The sequence below is a fragment of the Nannobrachium achirus genome (assembly GCF_963921795.1).
Source record: "Nannobrachium achirus genome assembly, chromosome: 4".
NCBI lineage: Eukaryota > Metazoa > Chordata > Actinopteri > Myctophiformes > Myctophidae > Nannobrachium > Nannobrachium achirus.
This window is the reverse complement of record NC_137813.1, coordinates 70110302-70136940: the sequence shown is the minus strand read 5'-3', so window position 1 is coordinate 70136940 and position 26639 is coordinate 70110302. Positions and strand designations below refer to the sequence as shown.

General features: G+C 41.6%; 1 protein-coding gene across 1 annotated transcript in view; it reads right to left on the bottom strand.

Annotated features, from left to right (window-relative positions):
* Positions 1–289: 289 nt before the first annotated feature.
* The window catches only part of LOC308283170 (monocarboxylate transporter 7-like), a gene marked incomplete at both ends in the record, with an annotated part of 68784 nt that continues 42434 nt past the window's right edge, over positions 290–26639 (bottom strand). Inside the window, 3 exons of the mRNA XM_080723548.1 lie at positions 290–558; positions 1557–1786; positions 4211–4497. Of these exons, the coding sequence (XP_080579674.1) occupies positions 290–558; positions 1557–1786; positions 4211–4497 (786 nt within the window). The remainder of the gene's footprint in view (positions 559–1556; positions 1787–4210; positions 4498–26639) is intronic.

The window sequence follows — 26639 nt, the reverse complement described above, 5'->3', positions numbered from 1 at the left end:
CGAATTGTGGAACCAGAAGGTTCCCAGCTCCATTCGAAGTCGACGTGTCCTTGAGCAAAGACAATGAACCTCTACTTGCCCCCCGATGTGCAGGTTGGTGACTCGCATTGGTTTCCTCCGCCACCGGTGTATGAATGCGTGCGTGTGTGAATGGGTGAATGTAATTCACCATATCGTTGTAAAGCACCTTGGATAAAGGCGCTATATACAGTAAATGCACCAGTTACCATTTATATGTAGTGGTCCTTTAAAACGTGGGCACTCCCACTCCCAAGGCCCCAGCTGTGTCCTAACAGCCGGTGGGCTGCTTGGCGGGACTGCAGCTCTCTGGCGCCACCTCCAGGTCCACCTCCAGGAAGTCTGGCTGCTCGTTGTCCTGAGAAGAAGAAGAGGTCCCGTCCGGGGAGCAGGAGGGGCCCTCCTGCCTCCCCGCGGCCCTCCTGCGGGTGGCGGCCCTGGCAGGCGCCACCAGCGCCAGGCAGGCGGCGCCCAGCCCCATGCCCACGGCACACGAGTAGAAGGCCGAGCCGTAGTTCTCTGTGGCGTCGATTAGCACGCCTGAGGGTGACAAATGAGAAGCGGGTGTTGTTAAGGGCCGTCGGCATACATGCCAAGAATGATCATTGTAAGGCTACTGTAACTAATTATGATGTGAATGTCCAAGAGAAATAGAGTCTGCACACTTGATCGCGTTCAAAAGGTAAGATCTGTTTTTATTATGTCCATTACCACCAAGGTGACTGAAAGATAAGTACGTGATTTTATTTAATTCAAATAATAGTACCAGTAAGACTCCCTAATCGGGAGATAAGCGACCGTCATGTTGCATACACAAACTTTAGAAGGCAATCATAGCCAATCAGGAGGGAATATGGGAAATGGGACAGATCCATGTTGATGACATGACTGTAGAGATACTGTGTACCGCTTTGCGTGATTTTAGGGCAAAATCTGTAGGAGCAGTGTCAAAAAATTTGTTTTGCAAAAATCGGTCTCATGGTGGCGCTAGAAGAGGGCCATGGGAGAAATCAGGGCTGGAGGTTGTGAGTTGCCATCCAAGGCGAGTGTGTGCAAAGTTTGGCATGGATAGGGGCAAGGGTGCCGGAGATAAGAGTAGGGAAAAAGTGTGACGTGACGGACAGATGGAGGGACTGACGGAGGGACAGCCGGCGGAGGTTTTGATAGTAACTGCGACCTGATGGTCGCAACTAGTTAATATAGATTGTTTGGTCCATATGCCTTCAGCCTTATCTCCTATGAGGACAAAAAAAGCAGTTTAAAAACTGTTGGGTGCCAAGTTATCCTTCAATCAGGATAGAGCGGGGCCTTCTTCCAATCATGGTCGAATGGGGGCGCGCCTTACGCACACCAAGGCCCGACCCCATTTGATCATGATTGGAGGAAGGCACCTACATGAAAACTGAAACTTAAGTGAAATCACTTACCCTAATGCGTAATGCAATCCGTAATGCAATCCATTGGTGAACGCTGTGTTGTTTACATCAAACATGGCTGCCTGTATGTAAGTCTCAAAGAATAGGAATGATATTCAATACCTCCCAGTGGGGGTCCCGCCAGTCCAGCGAAGCTCTGGATGCACACGTAGACCCCGACGGAGGAGGCCATCCTCTGCAGGCCCACCACGTCCTCCTCTGCCAGCAGGGGGATGTGTGTGGAGCCCACCGTGCCCATGAAGAAGCCGTAGAGCGCCGAGCACACCGCTAGGCCCCAGAACTCCCACACCACCGTGAAGGCCAGCAGCACCAGGCCCAGCACAACCACACACCTAATGGAGAGGGGACCATAATTGTAATTATCGTTTATCGTGATAAAAAACACTCACAATAATTGTATCGTGGAGACATAAATGTATCGTGAAATTATCCTCCGTCATGCACTGGGATCAATTCACCTTTTATTTGCCGGGCTATATGGCATCGGAAGTGGTTTATTGGTCCCACTAAAAAATCTCCCATTCATTTTCCCCATAGACTTTTACAAAAATATTTATAACAATTGTGTTAAGCCTCGAACCAAGCCATCCAGGATTGCAGTGAATCATGACCATAAAACCTTTGATCCTATGTGAAAACATATTTTAATATTAGATTATTTGATGTGTTATGTTCTTTTCATAGAAACAAAGGTTTTATGATGATTCACTGCAATCCTGGATGGCTTGGTTCTAGGCTTAACATAATTGTTATAAATATTTTTGTGAAAGTCTATGAGGACAATGAACAGGATATGTTTTAGTGGGACCAGTAAACCACTTCCGTTGCGATGCTCTATATCTGGTACCACTTAAAGGCTCTATAATTGGTAAATTGGACCTGGAAATTACGTAATTGATATAGCAAGTAGATCTGCTATTCTTTGGCCACTTTTTCGCCCCTTAGTTTGGCTTTCACCATGATTGATTGATTGATTGATTGATTGATTGATTGATTGATTGATTGGAGACACAATGCAAAATAAATGCGGAGGTGAAAAGCTAAGTAATATCTAATGTCTCATTCAACAGGTCTCTCTTAGTCTGAAACACGTTTAAATCAGCTTCCAACTACTTTGAAGGAGCTTGTTTATTCTTTTTAATGAATTGCTAACTACAAGAGTGCCGCACAGATATACAAGCTCACAAGTCACAAGCTTGTAGCTATTTTCACACATATAGGCCTGTCACAATTATTACAGAATCGTCTTATCATAATTAATTGACAAAATCACAATTATTTTGGCATAATCGTTTTGTGTAAAAAATAACATGTTCATATATTTCAACCACTTTCAAAAATAGTAATAATATCAATGTTCTTTTTATAAAGTGTAAAGTTGTCAAATATGTCGGTCATTTCTTTGTATATTTAGGTCATGTGTCATATCCGCCATGTGCAACTTCAAAGCCTACAAGCCCAACATAAATGTAATTGTCAACGACAAAAAAAACATTTAAATGTATTATTATTATCTGAGCGACAATTAATCGTCAAGTAAAATGTCATAACTGTGAGAGCCCACTCACAGAGGTGTCAATTGGGTATGGGACTACAGGGGAGACAAATAAAATGTACTTATAAGTACAGTACTTCATGTCATATTAACTATTTTATTTAGAGTTTAGGTCCTATTCTGCAGTGGCTGGCTCGCCTGACTGGTAACTCTAAGCTGTCTAACCCTAAACATTTTTTTCATCTTATCCTCAGTCGGCGGAAAAGAATAGGCGAACGGCCGGGAGGGGGCGAACAGACTTTGATGTTGCCATACCTTAGCAACAGGCATGATGAATTTCTTTTTCTTCAATTTTGAGGTATTTTCTTTTTAACGAACGGCCGGGGGGGCGAACAGACTTGTTAGCGGCAGTGGTGTCAGTTCAGCAAAGGCTAAGGTATGGCAACATGACTGGTGTGTTGCACGCACGCGAAGACACCTGTCATGTTGCCATTCCTTAGCAACAGGCATGATGAATTTCTATGAACGGCAGGGAGGGCGAACACACCTGTATTCCCACTGCCCTACTCAGGGACGTGCTGGCCATTGGGAAAAGCGGGACAACTCCCGAAAGGCCGGTTCATTTCCGGCCGGTCCAGGTCGCCCATTAGGAAAAAAAATCAAATGTCGGCCTTTGTTCTATTCGATTCGATTCAATTTCGATTCATAGGGTGACGATTCGATTACATCACGATTATTGCGTTTTCCTGCGATTTGCGATTCGAATCACGATTATTGCGATTTCCCCCAAAAATTACAGCTTTTTTATATTAAAACATTTTAAAACAATTCTAAACAATATAAAACATTAAAAGTTGAATCATATACTTCAATGCAGCCAAATAAAGTCAGTCAATCTTTCTGACATTTATTTCAGCCAATGTGCCAGTGGTACAACATTACAACAACATGTTCCTGGTCAAGATGCCAGAAAACACAGAACAGAACGTCATAAAAAAGTCATAAAGTCATAAAAAAATTAAAAATAAATCGCTGTGCTGCAGGCCTACAGCACTGTGCTAGCTTTAGCCATAACATGACATCCTCATGACCTAAAACTGTTCCTTTGGGACATGTACTTACTCTGACTGAAAGTGGTTATTTCACCTTCAGGTTAATTTTGCCAAAAAAAAAAAATCGGGAATCGGGAAAATCGATTCTGAACTTTGAAAATCGATTAATTGAATCGCCGGCATTAACTTTGCACAGGCCTACTACTCACCCCAGCATCACCAGGGTCTTCCTGCAGGGCAGCCTGTTCATGGCCGTCCCGATGGAGAGGCGCGCGCACACGTCCGCCACCGCCATGACGGACAGCATGTAGGCCGCCATGCCCTCCTCCACGCCGCGCCGCTTGCTCAGCTCCACCACGTAGAGCGGCGGCGCGAAGAAGCCCAGCGTGGCGAAAAGCCCGAAGAGCGAGTAGCAGATGAAGGCGGGGTCCTCCAGCACCGAGAAGTCCAGCAGCTTATTGGCCCTGCATGGAGGCCGCGGGTCCTCTAGCGCCACCTGTATGACACGCATGGATTATTATTATTATTAGGTAGCTTTGATTTTCAGTTTTTCACAGATGAACGCATACATACATCACAGAACTGCACATAAGTACATAATACAAAAATACCTAAAAATACAAGAAGAAGAAAAGAAAGTAATTCCAGGGGACGCATGGATTAAGGCAAGGCTCACAACTGAAAATGTATCCTAATGTAACCTGACTCGGTATTGAGTTCACAAGTTCACACAACACAGCCTCCATCTGGAATCGCTCGGAGATTGGAGCTGACACCGACCCACGTGGAGCAGAAGGGCAAACCCCACTTGATCTAGACTGAGAACTTCTGAGAATCATATCGAGATTTGAATTTATCATGACCATTTATCATTGTCTGTCACACATTGTCTGCTTTTTCCATGTAAACCGGGGGTGTTCAATAGGGGGTCCTCAGAGTTATTACAGGGATTACATTAAATGTCTGAGAAATGCACATTAACATGAATCCAACATATACAAACAAAACATTCATTTACACAACACTGATGACAGTGCTGTTAAAAAAAGGTCTATGAAATCTCTGAAAAAGTTTAATCTGCAACATAATTAGAAATTTTCTTTTCTAGTTTCTATTCATATTCTCCAGTGTTCAACGACAAAAACACAATTACATTTTTTATCACAATTATTTGTGTGACAATTAATCGTCCCGTAAAATCGTGGCAGCCCTACTGAGTGGACCACTTTTTACTGACTTCATGTAATATTTGACCAGGAGGTTCAGGTTCATGCTTGTACTCTGACTCAAGTGGGCTTGTGTGTACTGATCATTAAACATTATGTTACCCTAGAGCAGGGCTACTCAACTTGAGATGGCTCAGGGGCCACTCAGCAAAATACCAAAAGTCCAAAGGGCCGCAAGCTAAAAATGACGGTCCTATTTTGGACGTTTACATTGATTTTGTACAGTACACAGTCTAATAATTAAGGAAACGCACAGAAAACAGCCACATTTCCATAAGCCAGGCCAAACCTCATTGAACCAAAAGATTGTCATGGATGGAATGATGAAATTGATGACATTTGAATTTTTTATCAAATTAGGCTTTATTCACAAAATGTGAAGTGAAAATGAACAGTTCTGGTTCAACCTTTTTGTAACCTCCCCATGCAAAGCTAGTGAACTTTGGCAATGTAAAGGTATGTTTTCTCATGCCACTAACACTCCTTTTCATTAATAGGACAGATTTAAAATAAATAAACGTTTATACTTATTATTCAATCACTCAAACCCCAGCATCCCTATTCTTGGGGGACATAGCCGATCTACAAGCTCACCACAGGATGCATTGTGAGCTTGTAGATCGGCTATTTTTGGTGAAGAGAGTTATTGTATGGAAAAATAACTCAAGTACAGTTCAACTCCCCCTCAGATGCACTGTACTTGTAAAACAGTTTGATGCTTTGAGCTTTGTAAAACACAACAGCTCGTTGGAGGAGATTTGTGTTAATAAGCATAGTTCCTTGGCTGCAGCGCGATCTGTTGGAATGCTTGGACTGTCGGTGCCATAGAGTTATAGTCGGAGCTGACTGGCGGAGTCGCGGAGGGAGAGACAAGCAGCGGAGACAAGGGCTAGGTCTTCATTAGACTGAAACATGACGATCGCGGGATTCGCGGCCGTTCATATCGCACGACCGTCATGCGTCTCCGCTCCAGTGAGCCCGACTGTGGTTGTCTGCTGCAAAATCTCTGCATATTTGTCTGTCTGACTGTCTCGTTGTACTGTAGCTCATTCGCTTCCTGACTCTTATCCCTAACTACGGAGTGCACCGAGGGTCAAACATCACCGCGTTTTGCGTTTCGCGTTAACTTTGACAGGCTTAGAAAAATCTTTTTTTTTTTGGCATGATCATGACGGGCCGCACAGACATGCGGAAAGGGCCGCATGCGGCCCGCGGGCCGCGGGTTGAGTAGCACTGCCCTAGAGTACCAAAGGCAGATAGCTGCATGCTTTCACTTTTGGTTGTGAAGGGGTCAATTGCAATTATTTGTGTGATAATTAATCATCATGTAAAATGTCATAATCGTGAAAGCCCTAGTGAGTGTAATAGTATAATCATCTGGTTTTAGGGGGGAAAAGAATCAGGGCACCCCATATTTAAGTGCAGGGTGTTGCTTGAAATAAGCACTTTTTTACATTTACAAGAAATGGCCCTCTTCTTGTAAACAGCTGATCTCTGACTCCCCCCACAGGGGGAATTCCAGACTGGAATCTATAAAATGACAGGACACCTGTCATGTCAGTGTGCTGGTCTTTGCTGATGAACAGCTTGTCTTCCTCTGCCTCTTCAGACCTACATTAGAATTGCTACATTGAAGCAGGTAAGACACCTGAGACCATTTGTAATTTAGTGATGGGAAAGTATGACTTGACCTCTTTAATTCAGGCTAATACCAGAATGCATTACATTAACAGCAGCTGGTATTTTGTATTATAACATTCCAAATCAAAATGTGTTAGAAGGTTTTGAAAATATATGGTATGGACTCTTTCTTTATTTGTAAAAAAAAAAAAAAAGAAAAAAAAAATAGAAAGAACATTGCCAAACATCAGACAAGTTTACTGACTAAGCTACTGCCACATCTATGTTTCTATGCATTTGATGTAGTACCTTGAGCTGTTCTTACCCTCTGGGTTAAGAATGTCTGCTAAATGCCTAGATTGTAAATGTTAATTGTTAAATTAAATCAGTATTATCTTACAAACTAGGGAAGAGATACAAGATGTGTGAAGGACATTCCTGCTATCTAAAGACATGAATTGTCACCTCCATTAGACCCTCTGAGATTGAATGAATAACATGTTTTACTTAACTAATCTGCTTTGTTGGACAACGTAGCTACTCAACCCCAGTACTTTAGTCAATAAATATATACTTGACAACTTTAAATACTATTACTGAACTACAAGTGAAGGGTACTCTGTCAAACGTGTACTGAATTAAAGTACACGGATACTTCCTTTTAAAAATACTTACACAAAATACGGCATCGCGACACGTTTGAGCTTGTAGATCTACTATTTCCACGCTGTTGTGTGACGTTGATTTACGGAAATAAAACATAAAAAGTTGAACTTATGGACATAGCCTACAAGGTTTCTGCCCGACACCGGCAAAAAAAAAGAAAAAAGGCTTGCGATCATGCCAAACGGTCCAAGTCCTCCTGCTCAACCTATCAGCGGCATGATGATTCAACATGATCCTTACAACACCAGTAACATTCTTTCCGACTTTGATCACAGCCCCCTGGCTTGTTGTTAATTACATATACCGTAGGCCTGTGTGTGTGTGTGTGTGTGTGTGTGTGTGTGTGTGTGTGTGTGTGTGTGTGTGTGTGTGTGTGTGTGTGTGTGTGTGTGAGCGTGCGTGCATGCGTGTGTGTGTGCATGTGCGAGCGTGTTGGAGGCTTTAGCCATTGAAAGAGTCTCCACCTCTCTAAGCCACATTGATTTTGACAGTCAAATAGCATGCTACCAAACAGGCATGGCAAGGCCAGCGCATCAAAGAGAAAAGTAGATAAGATTGAATGGCCTGACAAGGCCCCGCTGAATGATTGCCACTTCCCCAAACTAAACGGGGCACATTTGAATGATTGGCTATATCTGTGTTGCCATCTCTCAGTCTGGTCTGATTGGAGGAACAAGGAAAGGCCGCGGACTGGAGTCTGTCAGAGGTTGTTGTTATAATCCACCACTGGGTTTGTCCAGGTGATGCGAGGCAGATGGCTATTTTATTTTTATTTTATGTTCACTCTTAACCGATTGATGCTAGCGACTGACCCAAGATATGGCAGCACTGTTGCCGTCTGATTAGATATGGCAGCAATGTGCCGTCTGATTTGAATAACGAATTGGACAATGTTTAAACCATATGTTACCTTGGAGTTAGTCTCGCTTGGCCAGACTGTTAGCACTTTGTTTTGAATGTTAGGTTATAATTTGAAAAAAAAATTGAATTCTACATTATTAGAATTGTTTTGTTAATCTGATCTTCCTGCCTTATCAGCAACATTAATTACGGTATTTTCATTTTTACATGGTAATAAGAACGTATTGTTTATTTTACAGACATGGACTGAAGGTGTCAAATGAAATGAGTTACTTTGCCCGCATCTTAAAGTTAACATGTTAGGCTGTTTGTGGTACAGTATGATGCAGGAGGCAGAGGAAAGAGGGGTGGCAGTAATTGTGGCACATCTTGCTCCATTAGCAAGAGATCCAATGTACTACATTTCTGGAGTGAAATACCCTGAGGGAAAAATGGGATAACTTCACATCTCTCCATCTCTGTCTTTGTGTCCCATTTTCGTCTAGTCTAGTCGGCAACCTGGCCAACTCGGGAACAATGTAATTAGGGAATGAATGCCCCACCCTTTAATGCAAACCCCATTATACCTGTTGTCATAGGATCCATTTTGACCATCTGTTTGTGTGTGTCCCATTATGCCCATATATGGAGATATCTGTCTGTCCATTTTATGCCCATATATATAGAGATCTCTGTAGGACCCGTATTGACCATCTGTTTGCCTGTTTCCATTTATGCTCATATATGGAGATATCTGTATCTGTCTGTCTGCATCCATTTTATGCCCATATATGGAGATCTCTGCAGACACAGTGCCGGTTCCGGAAAACCCTGATGTAAGACATCAGAATCCGACCTTTCGTGCCGGTTCCGGAAAATCGCGTATCGGGTCGCGTCGAGGCCGGGCACTGCACTACCTGCTGCGGCGGGGAACGCACGTGCCGAATTTGAAATAGGGAATGAATGCCCCACCCTTTAATGCAAACCCCATTATACCTGTTGTCATAGGACCCGGTTTGACCATCTGTTTGCCTGTGTCCACTTATGCCCATATATGAAGAACTCTGCAGACACCGTGCAGGTTCCGGAAAACTCTGACGTCAGACATCAGCTCCGCATACGGGCGTCCATTTTATGCCCATACAGTATATGGAGATCTCTATGAATGCCCTACCCTTTAATGCAAACCCCATTATACCTGTTGTCATAGGACCCGTTTTGACCATCTGTTTGCCTGTGTCCATTTATGCCCATTGACTTATGTGGTGTACTTGATGTCAGAGACTTTTATGAAGTGATGTCACAATGAGTCAGCGCTTGCGCCGATTTCCTCCGGAACAGCCTGATGTCAACAATCAGCTCCGCATAAGGAGATTCCGAACGTTTTGCGCCGGTTTCGGAAAACCGCGCGTGGGGTTGGGTCGAGGCCCAGCACTGCACGCTGCGCCGCGCCGGGGAACGTGCGCGCCGAATCTGAAGCCGGTGGGACGAACGGTTCTCGAGATACGCAGATTACATACACGCAGACTCACAGAGACTTCTCGCATTTATAGATAGATTTTATATCAGTAATCACTTATGCCAACATCTATTCAATTTGCATTTAGGCTACAGTATAATACTGTAGGCTACTGTTTTCATTTTATATTGACACAAATCATCCTGTAATATTACACATACATTTGCAGGTACACACTGCAGTTAAAGGACACCTCTTCTTGAAGAGACACATTCTCAGCTGGACAGAGTGAATCATTATTATAGTTACTAGATAGAGTGAGGCCAGCAGAGCGCACCTCATAGTGCGCTCTGCTGGCGCACAAGTTGTGCCTTATGGCCTATTTGTGCACAAGACGCAAGTTGTCACCTCGACAGAGTGCAGTTATAATTATAGTTGCATAGACAATGGTTGACCTCGTCAGCAGGAAGCATCATGTAAAATCAGATCCTTCACTGTCCAGTTCTCAGGGTCACACACAGCAGAGATGGAGGAAAAACATGAAGGTTCAAGGGTTCAAGGTTGTTATTGTTGCATCTTGTGTACAGGTACATACATAAGAGTAAAACTTATTTTGTTTTGGCAGCAATATGTGGCAGCAGTATGCATAATATCAATGATCACAACAGCAGAAGGGGGGGGGGGGGCTTTCTTCATTTTCCTGAGAAAGTAGAGCTTTTGTTGAACACAGTTGAGATTGAGGAGAAACACAGCCCGACGCCTGGACTGTCAAGATCACTGATGAAACAACCCAGCAAGCACGGTCAGGACCTGGACCAATCAGTGACGTCTCGATTGGTGCCAGACTAGTCAGATCTGGCCTAGAATATCACCTGATTTCAACCAACATAAATCCTGCCCACAAAAACGGACATCGTGGATCAATCAGAGAGGGTCCAATCGAGGCCAGATAAATATAGTAGTCAAATTAATGTGTCCCAGAATATAACCTTACATGCTCATATTTCAACTAACATTACAAACAATAACAATAATCCTGAAGTCCATATGACGTCCTGGTAATGACGTCAAGATCATCCCCATATGGGATGTGATCTGTCCTAGTTCTGAACATCACTGGAGTCACCAGAAGACGTTATCATAACGTCATCATGACATGACGTCATCATGACGTAATTTGGCTTGCAGGGTAAGTGATTACATAATGGTTTGTATGAAGAGCATCCATGTATGTATAACATATTCATTTCAGAGAACATTATTGATTTCAAGCTGTGTTGACTTATATGTGAAGTGTTTATCCACCTCTTTCCGCGGGAATTTACTGGAGAATTTTTTTCACCACACTTCCGGTTAACAGCAGACATACCATCATTGCGTCGCAGATGCAACCGTTGTGAGCTTGTAGATCACACTCGGCTGCGGCACCGGAAGCTCCGTCCAACTTCTGCGCAATTCACTATGGGATGGTGGAAAGTTGTGGATAAAGATCACTATTTCATAAATTCCTTTCCGCCAGATGAGACATTAGTTCAGTAGTCAATATTCCCACAAGCAATCTTTGTCAATACAGAACCACAACGTGATTTGTGCAGCTTCATTCATTCATTGTAAACATGTTAACTTATTATTGATAGCTACAATTTGGAAATGCATAATTGTTTTGTTGCCCCCGGTCTAAAGTCTGTTGGCTCCGTGACATTAAACTTCTGAGTCCTTCCGAGTCCTTCTTTGTTCCTCATTAACAGTTCTCTGTTAACTTTAATGGGCTGTTATATACTGCCACCTTCTGATGGAACAGTTAAACTACAGGGCCTCCAGTGATAGGCATTGCACTGAGTTCCACATGCCATGTGAGGTGGGTTTCTTTGGGCAAATGTTTGGCTAATACTAGGGATGGGTATCGTCTGCGATACTTTTAATGGTATCGGTCGCATGACGTCGATACTATCGAGTATCGGTTCACGTAAAAACTAACGATACCTCGTTTCGATACTCTTGAACGCACCCCTGGCCGGTCGCATCTGTAACAGTTGGGCTACGGAGAGTTTAATGACTGCTTTAGTAGGCTACACTCGTTACTGTGGAAAATAGCCGACAATAGTCTATAATGTTTATTATTATGATGATTGTCCAACGTCTATACTCTGCTCTTGACATGAAAATGGCTGAATAACTGGCTTAATAACCTATGTTGGTATCGAAAAAGGTATCGTATCGATTCAAAAGTGAATGATACCCATCCCTAGCTAATACATTTGGATCTCCACACCATGATGGTGTTAGCTTGCTGTTAGTTTTAATCACTACCTCTCAACGTTGGGCCGCCTGTGACATGAAGTAAGCTTGTAGATCAACTATTTCAGTAACTGCAAGGGTGCCTGCGCAAATCAGTGTTGATAGGCATACACATTTTTTTTAAGGTTTTGTATTCTTATCGACTTATCCAAGGACGAGGGGAAATAAAGCTTCAATAGAATTGTCCTGTGCCAGATGATTAACTTATTGTGCAACATTGTTTTCTCTCTCAACAGTAAACAAACCAACATAAGGTTTAAGTATGGGTTTCTTCACATTTCTAAAGTGACAATTTAAGGACTTTTTAATCATTCTACAATGACAAATTAAACATTGGCCAACTTGTTAAATATTAGGCAGAAATCGTGATAATAGCTGGTCTACATGCTCACGATCTGCTATTTTCTCAATACAACCGTGTTATACAAAATGTAATTCCTCAACTCTTAGTGCTCGTCAGGGTGGGGTCCCCAGTTCAAATATGATTATTTCGCTGCCACCAAAACTGTGGGAGGAGTAGCGAGGCCAAAAATGTTTTACTTTGGAGAGTATGTACGATGAAATAAAGTCGGACAACTTCAAGTAGAATAGTCTGATTGCCCAAACTGACTACAGCTTATCAACTAGGCTTTACAAGGAAATAAAACAATATGTAAAATCACAGAGAAAATGTACTTAGTTTTAGTCAATTTATTCCATACATATACCATTGTGATTATGACTTGTTTAGCTGTATGCCTGTTGACTGTGAAACCTTGGTTTTAAATGGTATGTTCTTTTTTTCACCCAATCAACCTTTTTTTTATATCGCGCCGACAATAAAGAACTCAACCTGAAATTGAAGTAAAAATGAAATAAAAATGTATAAAAACATCTAAATATATAATAACCTACAGTATAGCTGAAAATAAGTGTAAGAAAGTATGAATAAGAACAGAGTTAATATTATAAAACACTATACTGTGTGTAGTTTAATATCTTGACCTGTGACCTAGACCTGTGAACTATCTACAGAATCTGCTACCATGAGTCCTTGTCAATTTCATATGAATGTCAAAGTGAGTTATACATAGTATGTGTGAGATTCACATTGACTTAAGGTTGTTGTGTGGAACAAGTAGTGCAGTGAGACTGGACATGCTTTGAGTGTTTTCCATTGCATTAAATTGTAAATGTAAATCTGTTCTCCTAATGCTTTTTCCTTAACAAGAACATTTGCTGAAAAGCTTCACAGCTGGCTACAAGCTCACAAATAACTAGCATGTAGATCTGCTGTTTTTGCAGAAGAGATTTGGTATAGAGGGGGAAAGGAGGGGACAAAGTATAGACCCCAGAGAGTCCAACAAAGTGTATAAGGTTTAGGCCCCATTTAGACTGCAGTCAAATCCAGCTTAAATCTGAGTTATTTCTCAAATCCGATATTTTGGCCTGAATGTTCACACAGCACTTCCAAGTGAAAAGATCGGATCTGTGTGTTCAGACTGATTTTAACAACTTCAATCCAAAGCCGCCCTGTGTCGACATATCTGCTGTCGTTACTGTGCTAACGAAGTACAGTAGACATCATGACTTTTCTCTCTTTATATGTGTCCTTTAAATTGTTAATGTTCCTCTGATATTGCAGCGGACCTTGTGAACCTTGACATTTTCTGCCATGTATATCATGTATATCGCTTGTTCCTGTACATTTCTCATGTAGGCCTACTAGGCATCCCCCAAAGTGCTAGTCCACTGTCTTCTGAATGTGGCTGGCATTTCTTCTGTAGTGTAAATCTTATGCTGAACTATTGTTTTATTTTCATTACACTCCATTTACGCTCTTGTAAATCAAAATGCAATTCTCACACTCTGTAATGATGTCAGTGGGGAAGCTCATGTATTGTCCATGGAGGATACAGCTGGCAGATGTCTGGATGCACTAATGACATCTATAAGTAGACACCACCATAATGGCCTGGTCTTTAATTAACACCAGAGGCACTTCACCACCGGTTTCATACAGTCTCTCTTCCACCATCATCGGGACAAAGATGTTTGTATTTGGGGGCTGTGCACGTGGGGGCGGCTACTACAACATCATCAGAGTGTTTGATACAGAGATCAACTGCTGGCTGAGCACACCTTCTGCACAGCTCCTTCCAGAAGGACGCTGTGGTCATTCAGCCTTTACCTACGATGGAGAGCTGTACATATTTGGTGGCAACAATGGGACGACCTTCAATGATCTCTGGAATTTCAATCCAGAAACTTTCACCTGGAAGAAGATTGAGCCCAAGGGAAAAGGCCCCGATAGGATGCCAGACATGTGCTGTTGCATGATGGGAGATCATCATATCATCCTCTTTGGAGGATACCCCACACCCCATGACCTGTACATCTTAGACTTGAGTCCTAGTCTGAAGTCATTATGCAAGCTATCAGTTATTCAGTACGGTGTGAAGCAGTCTGAACTCCGACACGACATCAGGTGGGAGCTGGCAGTCATGACTAAGAACAGCAACAGTAGTGGACAAACTAACTAGTCTAGTTTTGAGAGAGCTAGTGATGTGTCGGTCATGAATGACCCGTTCAAATGAACGGATCTTTATGGTGAACGAGATCGAACCGATCACCATCCAGAAAAGACCCGTTCAACCGTTCACGGCGTTCAGTTGCAAATGCGACGAGAGAGAGAGAGAGAGAGAGAGAGAGAGAGAGACGGTTCATTCAACGTATCTTACAAGAGAAGACAGACCCGACCGACCGTTCCGTCCCTCCTTTCCACCGTTCCTCTTTCCTTATTGGACACTGTAGTGGGCTGGAGGCGGGCTCTCCCTCAGAGAAGCAGGACTGTGTGCGCGTGGGGGCCTGGGGGGTGTGGAACAGAAATCTGGGACCTACAGTTACGGAGCAGCAGAGCGCCTCTGACCGCGAGAAGAGTTGTGACTGATGATTGATTGACCGAGACCGTCTGACTGCTTGCGAGTGAAAAGGGTGTTATCGTTCATTCTTAGAACGGGATGTTCTAATTACTAGCCTGATTACTAGCCTACCCTACGAGACTGCAGACTGACTGACTGACTGACTGACTGACTGACTGACTGACTGACTACTTTATTAAGTTTGCAAAAAAAGCGGTACAGTTCTATACAAAAGAATACTAAAAGATAAGCCATAGAAAACACTATGGCATTAATTACGTAGTTACGTAAGTTACGTAAGTACACATCTCATACAATGGACCATTGAGCCAGTGTCATGTTAATTCATGAAGGGTGAACGTAATGCTAATGGTAAGGGATAATCGTTCATTCTCTGAACGGGTGAAATGTTAATTTGCGCTTTTGAGTGATGTTGGCCGTTTTATAATGATAGAGCTTGCGGCGACGGTGTGAATGTTTTTTGATTGATATGCGTGCGTGCACCAGTCGTGGGAAAAGTAGCCTACTCCGATTTTTATTCTTTTAGGGTGCAGGGCACTGCAGGGAAAAGTTCACAATATAGGCAGCAGGCAGGCCAGGCATGCAGAGTCTGTCATCTGACCGAAACAGTCAGGCAGAGAGGAAAGAGGTGTGTTTTTGACTGCTTGTGCTTGACTGACTGACTGACTGACTGAACTCGACTGATTATCGGTCACGGCTCTGAGTCTGAACGAGAATGATGTGATGACCGGCTCAACGCCGGCTCCAATACCCCCGCCCCCGCTTCCCGAAAGTTGTGAACGACCGATTGAACGATCATGACTGAATCTATCTTGTGAACGAACGAACGATGATTCGGTTCACGGAAATGAACGAAGCTGGTGACTACATGACTACATTATATATTTTTTTTCTCCATTTCCTGAAAAGTAACCATTTTGGACAAAAAGGTTTCCACCCGACAGTGACAATATGAGGTCATAGTGCCACAGAACATGGAGAGAGATCAACTCAAGGAGATCAACTCAGCTTGTCTCTGCTGTGTACAGATTGTTGCGTTTCGATATCTAACCGCTGTTTTAGTGAACTGTACTGTGCAGGTGAGAGGTGGAAAGGAGGCAGAGACACCCAGAGAAAGCCGCGCCCACCCCTGGGCATTGTCTCTGAAGGGCGTTACCTGCCAATGTACCTGCTTAATCAGCCTGATTTGAGCGCACCTGCAGGTGGCTACTACCAAACGTATAAAGCAGGCACACCGGGCTGTCTCTCCTTCATTCCTCCTCTCTCCTCTGTGCAGCAGGCTGCAGTTCATGCGGTAAGAATATCTAACTCACATGCATTCCCTCTCAAACATAATTGTGATGAAATGCCAAATAGTAATGTTAGTCTCTCTAATAGCCTGCTTTATCCCGCAAACCTGGCCTGGCATGCATTGACTAGTGGCAAGATGGCATGAACATGGACCACTGTATTCCCTGTAATAGGAAGCATCTAAGTTCTTCCTATTACAGAAAAAAAAAAAAAAAAAAAAAATCACTCAAATAAAGTACATCAAAATGTACTTTTAAAGGTGCATTTCACTAAAGGGGCTAATTCCAGCATGCTGTAACTTTCCATGAAGAGGAAGCCTGTAGTTTAGCGTGGAATCCCCATGGATGATTTCACTGGTAGGCAGATTTGGAACTGTCCAGTGTCCATAAACCATCCAATGAGACATTGATGCCAACTGAGATGCCTGCTGGCCTAGTGGTCCAGGCACATACCACATGTAGGCTCTAAATCAGACTGACAGCCTGTCGCAGGTTTGAGTCCCGATCAGACCGGAACCCAAGAAATGGTGTCATCGAAAAATCACTCCATCCACTCCGTGTTTATTTTTTTCTCTGTCAAAACAGCTGATTTTTCAATGGCATACTGTAACTATGGATTTCAAGGCTCAGTATGTACTAATGACCTATCTTGTTGCTCAGTATTTACTAAAGACTTGGGCTACCAAAAGTGCCACAAAAGATCTATTCACTGATGGCTCGACATTGTATTGTGCGGTAAAGTCATGCATTCATTATACATTTCAACAATGAAGCCTGTCGCTCTGTGTCAAAGTGCTGTTCTGAACCCCAGTGTTGTTTCTCCATTTCTCACAATACCATCTTATGGATTCAGATCTAGACTCAGCCAAGCCACGTCAATACCACCACGGTATCAAGTTCATAACCGGGATTATTATAAATCTTTATTATAATCTCATAAAATATTGCAAACCAGCACCTCATCTAATATCTGTCTCTTCTCTTCTCTTCTCTTCTCTTCTCCATCGCAGACAAACAGACAAACCTTCCACAGGTTCAGCAGTCTGTTTTTATTTGATGTTTGGCAACTTTGGCTCTGATAAAGCAGGGACCAGAGTGGCTGGAGAGAGGAGGTGCAGAGCACAACATCGGTGTTACATTTATACCAGAGAAGAAGCATTAACAATGATTTAAACTTCCAGCTTGCACCGTTGTTCCATGCTCGCTGCTCAGTAATTGGTAGCCATACAAAACATGTTTCTGAAGCAGAGAGAGAGAAGAGCCTCGTATAAAGGAGTTGTCCTCCCATGGCTCTGAGATAGGCTAGATACAACTATTGAAAAGCAATTTTTATCTGATATTGGGGATACTTGCAAAGACGGTAATTGTGACACAAAAATATTTCAAATTCTAGAACCAAGAGAAACTGAGAGGCAGTGAATGAATGAATGAATGAATGAATGAAATGAATGTGAGTAAATCTGAGTAATTCTTCCACTACCGGAGGGGAGGCTGTAGCAATGAATCAGTGGATACCAGATTCATGTGTTTTGCCTCAATCTGCAGCTACAAAAAAATCTCGAGTCATTGTGGTTCATGATACAGACAGCGGGATTAACTGTCTTTCATCTCTGAATAAAACAAAGACTCTGATCTAATGTACAGGGATTAACTGAGGAAACCTTTCCAAATTATTGAGATGTCAGCTCCTCATTTATTGCTGGAGTCAGCTGGAGAAGACGGAAATTATACAGGGAATTTCAACAACGAGGCTGCACGCCCCTCAAATTATGCAATAGCCATTGTAACGATGACATCAGTACTATGATGTCATATTACTCGTTATTATTTGATGGTGGTGAGTTATGTGCTGATTAGTCTCAAGAACAGACTATCGTCCTGCGAAAAGGAACAAGCGGGTGCAGTTTTTCCCTTTTATTTGATGATGGTTAGCCAGATTGTGTGCTGATTGACAAGCAGAATAATGACCAGTTGATGTAGTGATGAAAGTGAAGGCAGAGAAAACATCCTTCACAGGGATGATGACAGTGTTGTGTTTAAAACACAGTCAGGGTGTGGAAATGATGGACACTACCAGGAACCCCCAGGAGGAGGTGCTGTTGGAGGGAGGGAGGAGAGAGAGAGAGAGAGAGAGAGAGAGAGAGAGAGAGAGAGAGAGAGAGAGAGAGAGAGAGAGAGGAGAGAGAGAGAGAGAGAGAGAGAGAGAGAGAGAGAGAGAGAGAGAGAGAGAGAGAGAGAGAGAGAGAGAGAGAGAGAGAGAGAGAGAGAAGAGAGAGGGAGAGAGCGAGGAGAGAAGAGAGAGACGAGCCGGAGAAGATGAGAGACTGAGAGAGAGAGACGAGAATTTGAATTTTTAAAATACTTAACTTATGCCCATCATTCCCTTACACAGCACCCACTCCCACAGTCCACCGTGAGTTGAAACCCTCCAGATTGTCCACTGTCTTGTATTATGTGTGTTCAACCCTAAGGGTCGATTCATACTCCACTTTTAGAGCCTAAGTTATTTAGGTTTGGCTCTGTCTAAACTATTAAATGGCGTCATTTGGAGCCGAATTAAAGTCGTTACTGGCCCCCAGATCCACTGAATGACACCACATCATAGTTTAGACAGAGCCGAACCGAAATAAATTAGGCTCTAAAAGTGGAGTATGAATCGACCCTTAGGCGGGGTGCCACCAGTCCTTGTACTACTTGCACGGGATCTACAGACCCCACCCCCCGTGTTTAGTTTTTCCTGGTTATCCAAATACCCAACTTGGCAACTGCCAACATAAAATTCAACAGAACATGGAAACTTTTTTTCTTACTACCAAATACAAATAATTCTGAAGAAAAACACTCGCCCAACCCCAGAAACCAAAATTTCAATAATCTAAAATCCTACACTGGAGGTCAGCTGCCCGTTTTTTCAACAGGCAGCTTGTACAGGGCCTGCCAGCAGCCTTTCGGGGACTTATCTGGGCCAAAAAACCCTGACCACCTCGACACTTTCATCCTTGAAATAATTTATCATTGACTTGATCAAAACCAGCAAATTAAAAAGTGCGCAATTAGTTTAACACAGCAACATTTTATTATTAATGGGCTATAAATACAATAAGATGCAGTATGGAATGGATGCAACCATATTTTTCTCATGTCTTATAGTTATGTCTGTCTTTTATAAACATATTATTACTGATGGAAATGACTGCTCATCAAATACAAATAAAAGCCTTTTAGTCAGTACATGTGCTTGATTGATGTGCTGCTCACTAAAAGGTGTGTTCATCTCTAACACTCCTTCAGAGATCCAGTGGATCCAGAATATGTTCCAGAATAACAAATGTGAGTCTAACAATGCCGCGTTGACACTAAAATATTCAAATCAATATTTTAATCCAATAAAGTTACTGAAATCTGAAGGGAAATGTTCTTTTCAGTGACATAGCCTTGCACATGTGTGAGTTGAAAAATTGCATGTTCTACATAATAATTCAACACTGATCAATGATCAAACTTGGTTTGATATCAAATAAATGATTTCTATTACAAAATCCTAAGCTAGACATACAACATTTAATAGAATGCAGAGTTAAATGTGATAAAGGTTTTAGTTGGATTCAATGGAAATTTTATTTAACTTTTCAATGTTGTAAGAAGTTAAATGATAATACACCAAGAGCAGCTATTGATCATATCAATACATTCATTGAAGCCTAATCTGTATTAAAGTATAGATTGATTAAACATATTTCTTTTTATTAAATAATTACAATCAATGGAAAGTTGTCCTGTGAAAAAAAAAGAAAATGTCACTTAGGCCCTTTGCGCTCCAAGCCCTCGATATGCAAGTGGCATTTGTGGTTAAAACCATATTCTGTTCAGGAGCATTCTTCAGGGTCAATCAGGACTGTGTCAAATTGAGACGTCAGAGGGAGAGAGTCAAGTTGTGACACAGGGGAAAGGTCTTTTGGTATCCAGTGCTGTAATTATGATACTAACGAGCTATAAGTGTGCGTTCATATCGACCCTTAATCACTACATGATTATGATTTTGTGTCTTACTGACATAGATAAACTCTATGGAAAAGTGTATGCACATTTGTAAATGGAAGCATACAGCATAGCCAACATCTGTTTCCAGAATATTTAGGAAACAAATAATAATAGTGAAAATAAATAAATGAATAAAACAGACAAAATGGGAAGGATCTGCATTTTAACTGTTTTCAGTTGTCAAGGTGCAACCCCACTGGGATCCCACTCTGGGTCCTGACCCTTTATGTTATAGCAGACATTAACATTAATCTACTTGTCATTCTGAATAATCTATTGTATTTTCTTTGTCAGCCCTTTGCTGCCATCTTCTGGCAGCACTGAGAACACCAAAGGAATAGTGTTCAAGTGAAGGGGGAGTGAAATTGTGACAGGAGAGCCGGATAAATAACACACAACCAGGCATGTTCACATCCACCCTAGACCAGCGATTACCAACCTGTGGGCTGGGGTCTACTGGTACTGTAGGTCGTGAGCCATATGTCACAGCCTGAAAAGGTTGCGACACTGTACTTAAATATGAATACATTGGACAAAAAAAATAATAAAAAAGATTGTACTGGTCATTAAGCAACTAATATAGACTGAAGTCATTAAAGAGGGTCATGTTTGCATGTTTGGAATTGTAACAGCTGAAATCAATAATATATCAGTATTCCGATAACTGCGGACCACATTAAGTGAACGGGCCGCCAGTTGCCCATGTATGATGTAACCAGGGGTCTCAAACTCAATTTACCTTGGGGCCGCTGGAGGCAGAGTCTGGCTGAGGCTGGGCCGCAGTCTCAGCGCACATGCACGCGCGCACATGCTCTAATAAAACAAATTAGTGCATGTGCACTAATTTGTTTTATTATTATACTGTAGTTTCATACCAGTCTAACAACTACTGTATCTATCTCCCCATCAAAGAAAAAAAATCCAATCAAATGTCTTTTTTATTTTTTAACACAAAATAAGATGAACAAGGACCCAGGTGTAAACAAGTTGTGTTTAACACTTGCTCCCTGCCAATTAAATATGGGCTTTTTGGCTCATATTGCCATAAATCTCCATAGACTTCCATGTAATTTATAGTGCACAGATCATGCACGCCCACGCACAGATCATGCACCATGTTTGTGCAGGCTGTTCACAGCTTTCAAACAAAAAAATCAGATTGGAAATCCGTTCAGGCATTCTTGAGAAAATAGCCATTATGTTTTACATGTTATGTAAGCAAAGATGGCTGCCCTGTATGAAAGATGGGGTTGTATGGGGGGTGGAACATACAAAATCGCGATTGAAATCATGTTTACTAGATTTAATGGGGTCCAAAAAAAAAAAAAAAAAAAAAATCATAAATCATAAATCATTTTTTTTTTTCTAAGTAAAAGTCGATTTAAGTCGTTTGGCAGGGAAGTCCATAGTGAGATAGTTGATCTGAAAGTCGTTTGGCACTGAACTAGTTAAGGGATATTTCACTTTCAAAAAAACTTTTGGTAATTTTATCATCTAATCAGGCTTTTATGAATACCCTGAACAGTTTTTAATTAGCTTGATTGAATATTTAGATATTTGATGTAAATGTTACCAGGCCCTCCAGGCTCCAGGCCCAGGGCCTCTCCCCACACACACCCATTGTAACTTCAAACTTCATTTTAACCATGATAGATTCATTAAAAACACCCATTATTTTTTCTGGCGACTCATACTAATATGTGAGCAGGCCGTGTTTTTTCGATAACTTTTGTCATTTCTTTTTAATAATTATTTTTTTGTATTTCATTTTTTCCATTTTCCCAAATAATTAAAAATAAATGAAAAAACACGGCCTGCTCACATATTAGGAGGGTAGTATGAGTCACCAGAAAAATAATGGGTGTTTTTAATGAATCTATCATGGTTAAAATGGAGTTTGAAGTTACAATGGGTGTGTGGAGAGAGGCCCTTCCACTGCTCCCTGTTGAAAGTGGAATATCCCTTTAACTTATGGAACATGTACTGTATTGTTAACTGTACTGTATTATTAAGTGTTTTGAGGTTCATATAAAACTCGTACCCGCACTAACATTAAACTTTCATATTAAGGTGGGGGCCACAAAATATCATCTCGCGGGCCGCAAATGGCCCCCGGGCCGCCAGTTTGAGACCCCTCATGTACACAATACAGTAGTATCACCAGTGAATATGAATAGATCTACAATACGTATGAATGAAGTTCATTCATAAGTGTTAAAAATAATAATTGCCAAATAGGCCTACATATTGTATTGTAGTAATAGCAGATGATGGTGAGAAAAGCCATTTCTGGTCCATTTACATTTAAATGGACCAAGAAATCACCAAAAAAAAAAAAAAAAAAAAAAAAAAAAAAACGTCCTCATTGTTTTATGGACCGATTACTTGCATTTTTTTTTCCTACATTTTCTTTCTTTCTTTTCAGAAATAATTGGAGTAGCAAAGGCCTAATACAAAATATGAATAGTGATTCATATTAGGATAATTGGCTCATTTTACCCCAGGATATTTGGTTCATATTACCCCACGTCCACCATTTTGACAAAACTTGGCTATCGTAATGCTTCAGACTGATCTTTAGCTAAATGATTCACATAGTTGTATACATTGGAATATCACCAACATGCATGATATATAACTTTAGATCTCGTTACATTTGCTTTAGCATGAAAAAGCATTATACCAGAAAAAGTTAAACATTTACTTTGACCAGCAAAAAAGAAAAAATGCTTGGCACATTGCCCATGTGTCAGTCAACTCTACAGCTAGGTGGAAATGATGTGTCCTGATTTACAGGTCACATGACATTAACTCATGTGTATACTTGGGGGGTGGTTCAACTTACCCACAGGTTCATTTTACCCCGTTCTCACGCCTCAGGTGGTATCTATTTTTTTATTTTTTTTTATTTTTTTTCAGGTTTCTTCCTCCATTCTCCATTAGCACGCACACATTGCATCACACCTACTTATGGAATCACAACAATGTTCAAAGCCTTTTCATGGAAACCACAACTATTAAAGAACTGGTAGAACTTGATCTCCTCCTGTCCTCAAGTAACACTGTCCTGTGCGTGCGTGCGTGCGTGCGTGCGTGCGTGCGTGTTTGTGCGTATGCCAGTTACTAGCAGGTTTTGCTCTGTGGGCAGGCGCCAAGTGCTTCTGGCTAAAGGAAATCATCATCGCCATGAAGCTTGTCAAACCATGGAAGCACAAAGTGCTCTAAAATCCCCGGGTAGATGGCTGTGTTGACTCTGAACTTGATAAAACAGTGTGAAGCAAAACCAGCATTTCATTAGCTGCGTATACATGACAGCTTCATTCCAATCTGATCTAAATAAACCCGATTGAAGGCATTGGATCAAGTGTTTACATGGGGTGAGATCAATCCGATCTGGTGTTTACATGTGCCCACTTTTAAATCGTGTTGTGACGCAAATGATTACAGTAAATAGATCGCATTTCCCTTTATCCATTAATAATAATAAATAGGTCTAATAATGGAGCCTAATGCAAATGCACAGCTCCACCAAAGTGAAATAATAAGTGAAAATAAGCTGCAATTCTCTTTTAATTAGATTATTGGGGATGTGCGTTGTTCTGTATACATGTATTATATAGGCCTATATTATCATTATTATAATCATCACGTCACAATCCATATTTGCGCTGACGGCCCATAGAATAATAGGCTTCATGGACAAGTGCATTCACGATAATAACAAGAAGTTTGTAGTTAAATACTTTTACTTTCTTATATCCCCTTACCCCAGTCCCCTTTAAATATTATTTATTTGATGAAGAAGGATATAGGATATTTTGCTGGTGGTTTCTTAGGCTATTTATGATCGCAAGAAGAAGACAATTAGTTAATGGTCAGGTCAATCTGACCTGATCAAAGATGCACAGGACTCGACAGGAGGATAGATGAACAAGGACAACGTCCAGTCGCGTTATAGGATCTCTCTCTCTCTCTCTCTCTCTCTCTCTCTCTCTCTCTCTCTCTCTCTCTCTCTCTCTCTCTCTCTCTCACACATACACACACACACACACACACACGTACGGGTCCATTTGTTTGCATTTGCGCTCGTGAAGTTTTTGGGTCGGTGTGTTAACCTCTCTTTCTTTCTTTCTTTCTCTCTCTCTCTCTCTCTCTCTCTCTGTCTCTTTCTCTCTCGTGATTTTTTTTTTGTGTGTGTGTGTGTGTGTGTGTGTGTGTGAGTGTGTGTGCGCGTGTGTGTGTGTGTGTGTGTGTGTGTGTGTGTGTGTGTGTGTGTGTGTGTGTGTGTGTGTGTGTGTGTGTGCGTACGCGCGCTCGCAACGTTGTCTCTCCCCTCTCTGTCTCTGTCGCGCTCCTCAGCAATTATGCTTCCTGAGTTTTATAGCCTAGTTGATAATAGTTGCCACAATAAATGGCCAGGAAGCATGCACTGAAAGAACATGATCAGATTCTAATCGGGTTAGGTGTATACATGGAAGGATTTTCCTTTTGATCGGGTCGTAAAAAGGTCTAGACCACCCCTCTGCATCCGATCAGAATTTAAATCGTGTTGGTTTTGATCGGGTTTATTTAGGTGTAGGTCTATACATGGAGAATTAGATCGGGTTTATCTAAAATCTTGTTTTTAATACGATTAGAAGCGTCCATGTAAACGGTATTGTATTGTATTGTATTGATAAAAGAATCTGCGGCAGAACACCGTACCGGTAAATGGTAAAAGAGGGTGAAGAGATGTTGTCTAAAGCCCTATTATTGACGTGGTAAGCGAATTATAAACAAACGGTTTGTAGAGCAATGCAGGGTACTTTATTTAGACCTGAGTGCCTCTGTATAGCATGACTTGTTGTGATAGTAAGATCAGCAGTAGTGTGTCCACATCCAGTCGGATACATCCGGTTAGCTTTCACAATAAAGGTATAAGCTAACACCACATCTCCCTTTCTGAAAAACTGAACAGACTGAAATTTACACTGTAAATTAGATAAAGCACACTCTGGCAATCAATTGAAACTGAACATGTCAACGAATGTCATGCAACATTCACTCAGCAATTTACTCAAAATAGAACACTGCACTCTAAAGCCTTTTCAAGAAAAATAACAAAAATAAAAGGCAATATCTTTGGCCGGATTTACACTGCAGTCAAATCCAGACCAAATCCGATTTGGTTCTCAAATCTAATTTTTTGGCCCGACTTTTCACACTGCATCTGCAAGTGACACAGATCTGATCTGTACGTTCTGACTGATTTTAACAGCGTCAGCCCAAAGCTGCCCTGCGTCGACATATCTGCTTTGGTTACCGTGGTAACAACGTTGGCGCCATGACGTTAAGTCACAACGTTGACGCTAGTTGATCACGTTTAAATCTTTGACTTAGCAGCAGCGCTATAGAGAGAGATCTCTCTCTCATGGCTGCCACCGCCTATGTTGCCAGTATTGCCATAGCAACACTACTTTTCCTGGTGGTATTGCCTAGCAACACCACACTCATATGAATCATATGGCATTTTATTTAGTTTTGAGCATTTTCCTTTTTAAATAAAAATATAAACCTGGTTTAAACTAAGTTAAATGTAGGCCTACGTTGTCATGCACCATATACAAGGCAGTGGATGATTCAAATGAGTGGAACTATCTCAGAAGCAATGCCCACATGCGCCCAAAAAAACTAAATAAAGTACAATTACCAAGAATGTATTAAATATTTCAACCAACACAAAACAATCAACACATTATTTTTTCTTTTACCAAAAATACTTAATACACTCCTTATTGACAATGCCAATGTGCTACACATTTTACAAATGATAGTATGTCTGCATTAACCACTGAGCCACAGAGAAACATAACCAGTAAGACTCCCTAATCGGGAGATAAGCGACCGTCAGGTCACAGTGTGATTTTAGGCCAAAATGTGTAGGAGAAGTGTCCAAAATGTGTGTGTAAAAATCGGTCTGATGGTGGCGCTATATGGGACCGATGCATGTTGATGAGATGAGTGTAGCCATACTGTGTACCAATTTGCGTGATTTTAGGGCAAAATCTGTAGGAGCAGTGTCCAAAAATGTGTTTGAAAAATCGGCCTGATGGTGGCGCTATATGGGACAGAGCCATTTTGATTATATGAGTGTAGACATGCTGTGTAGCGATTTGCGTGATTTTAGGGCAAAATCTGTAGGAGCAGTGTCCAAAAATGTGTTTGAAAAATCGGCCTGATGGTGGCGCTATATGGGACAGAGCCATTTTGATTATATGAGTGTAGACATGCTGTGTAGC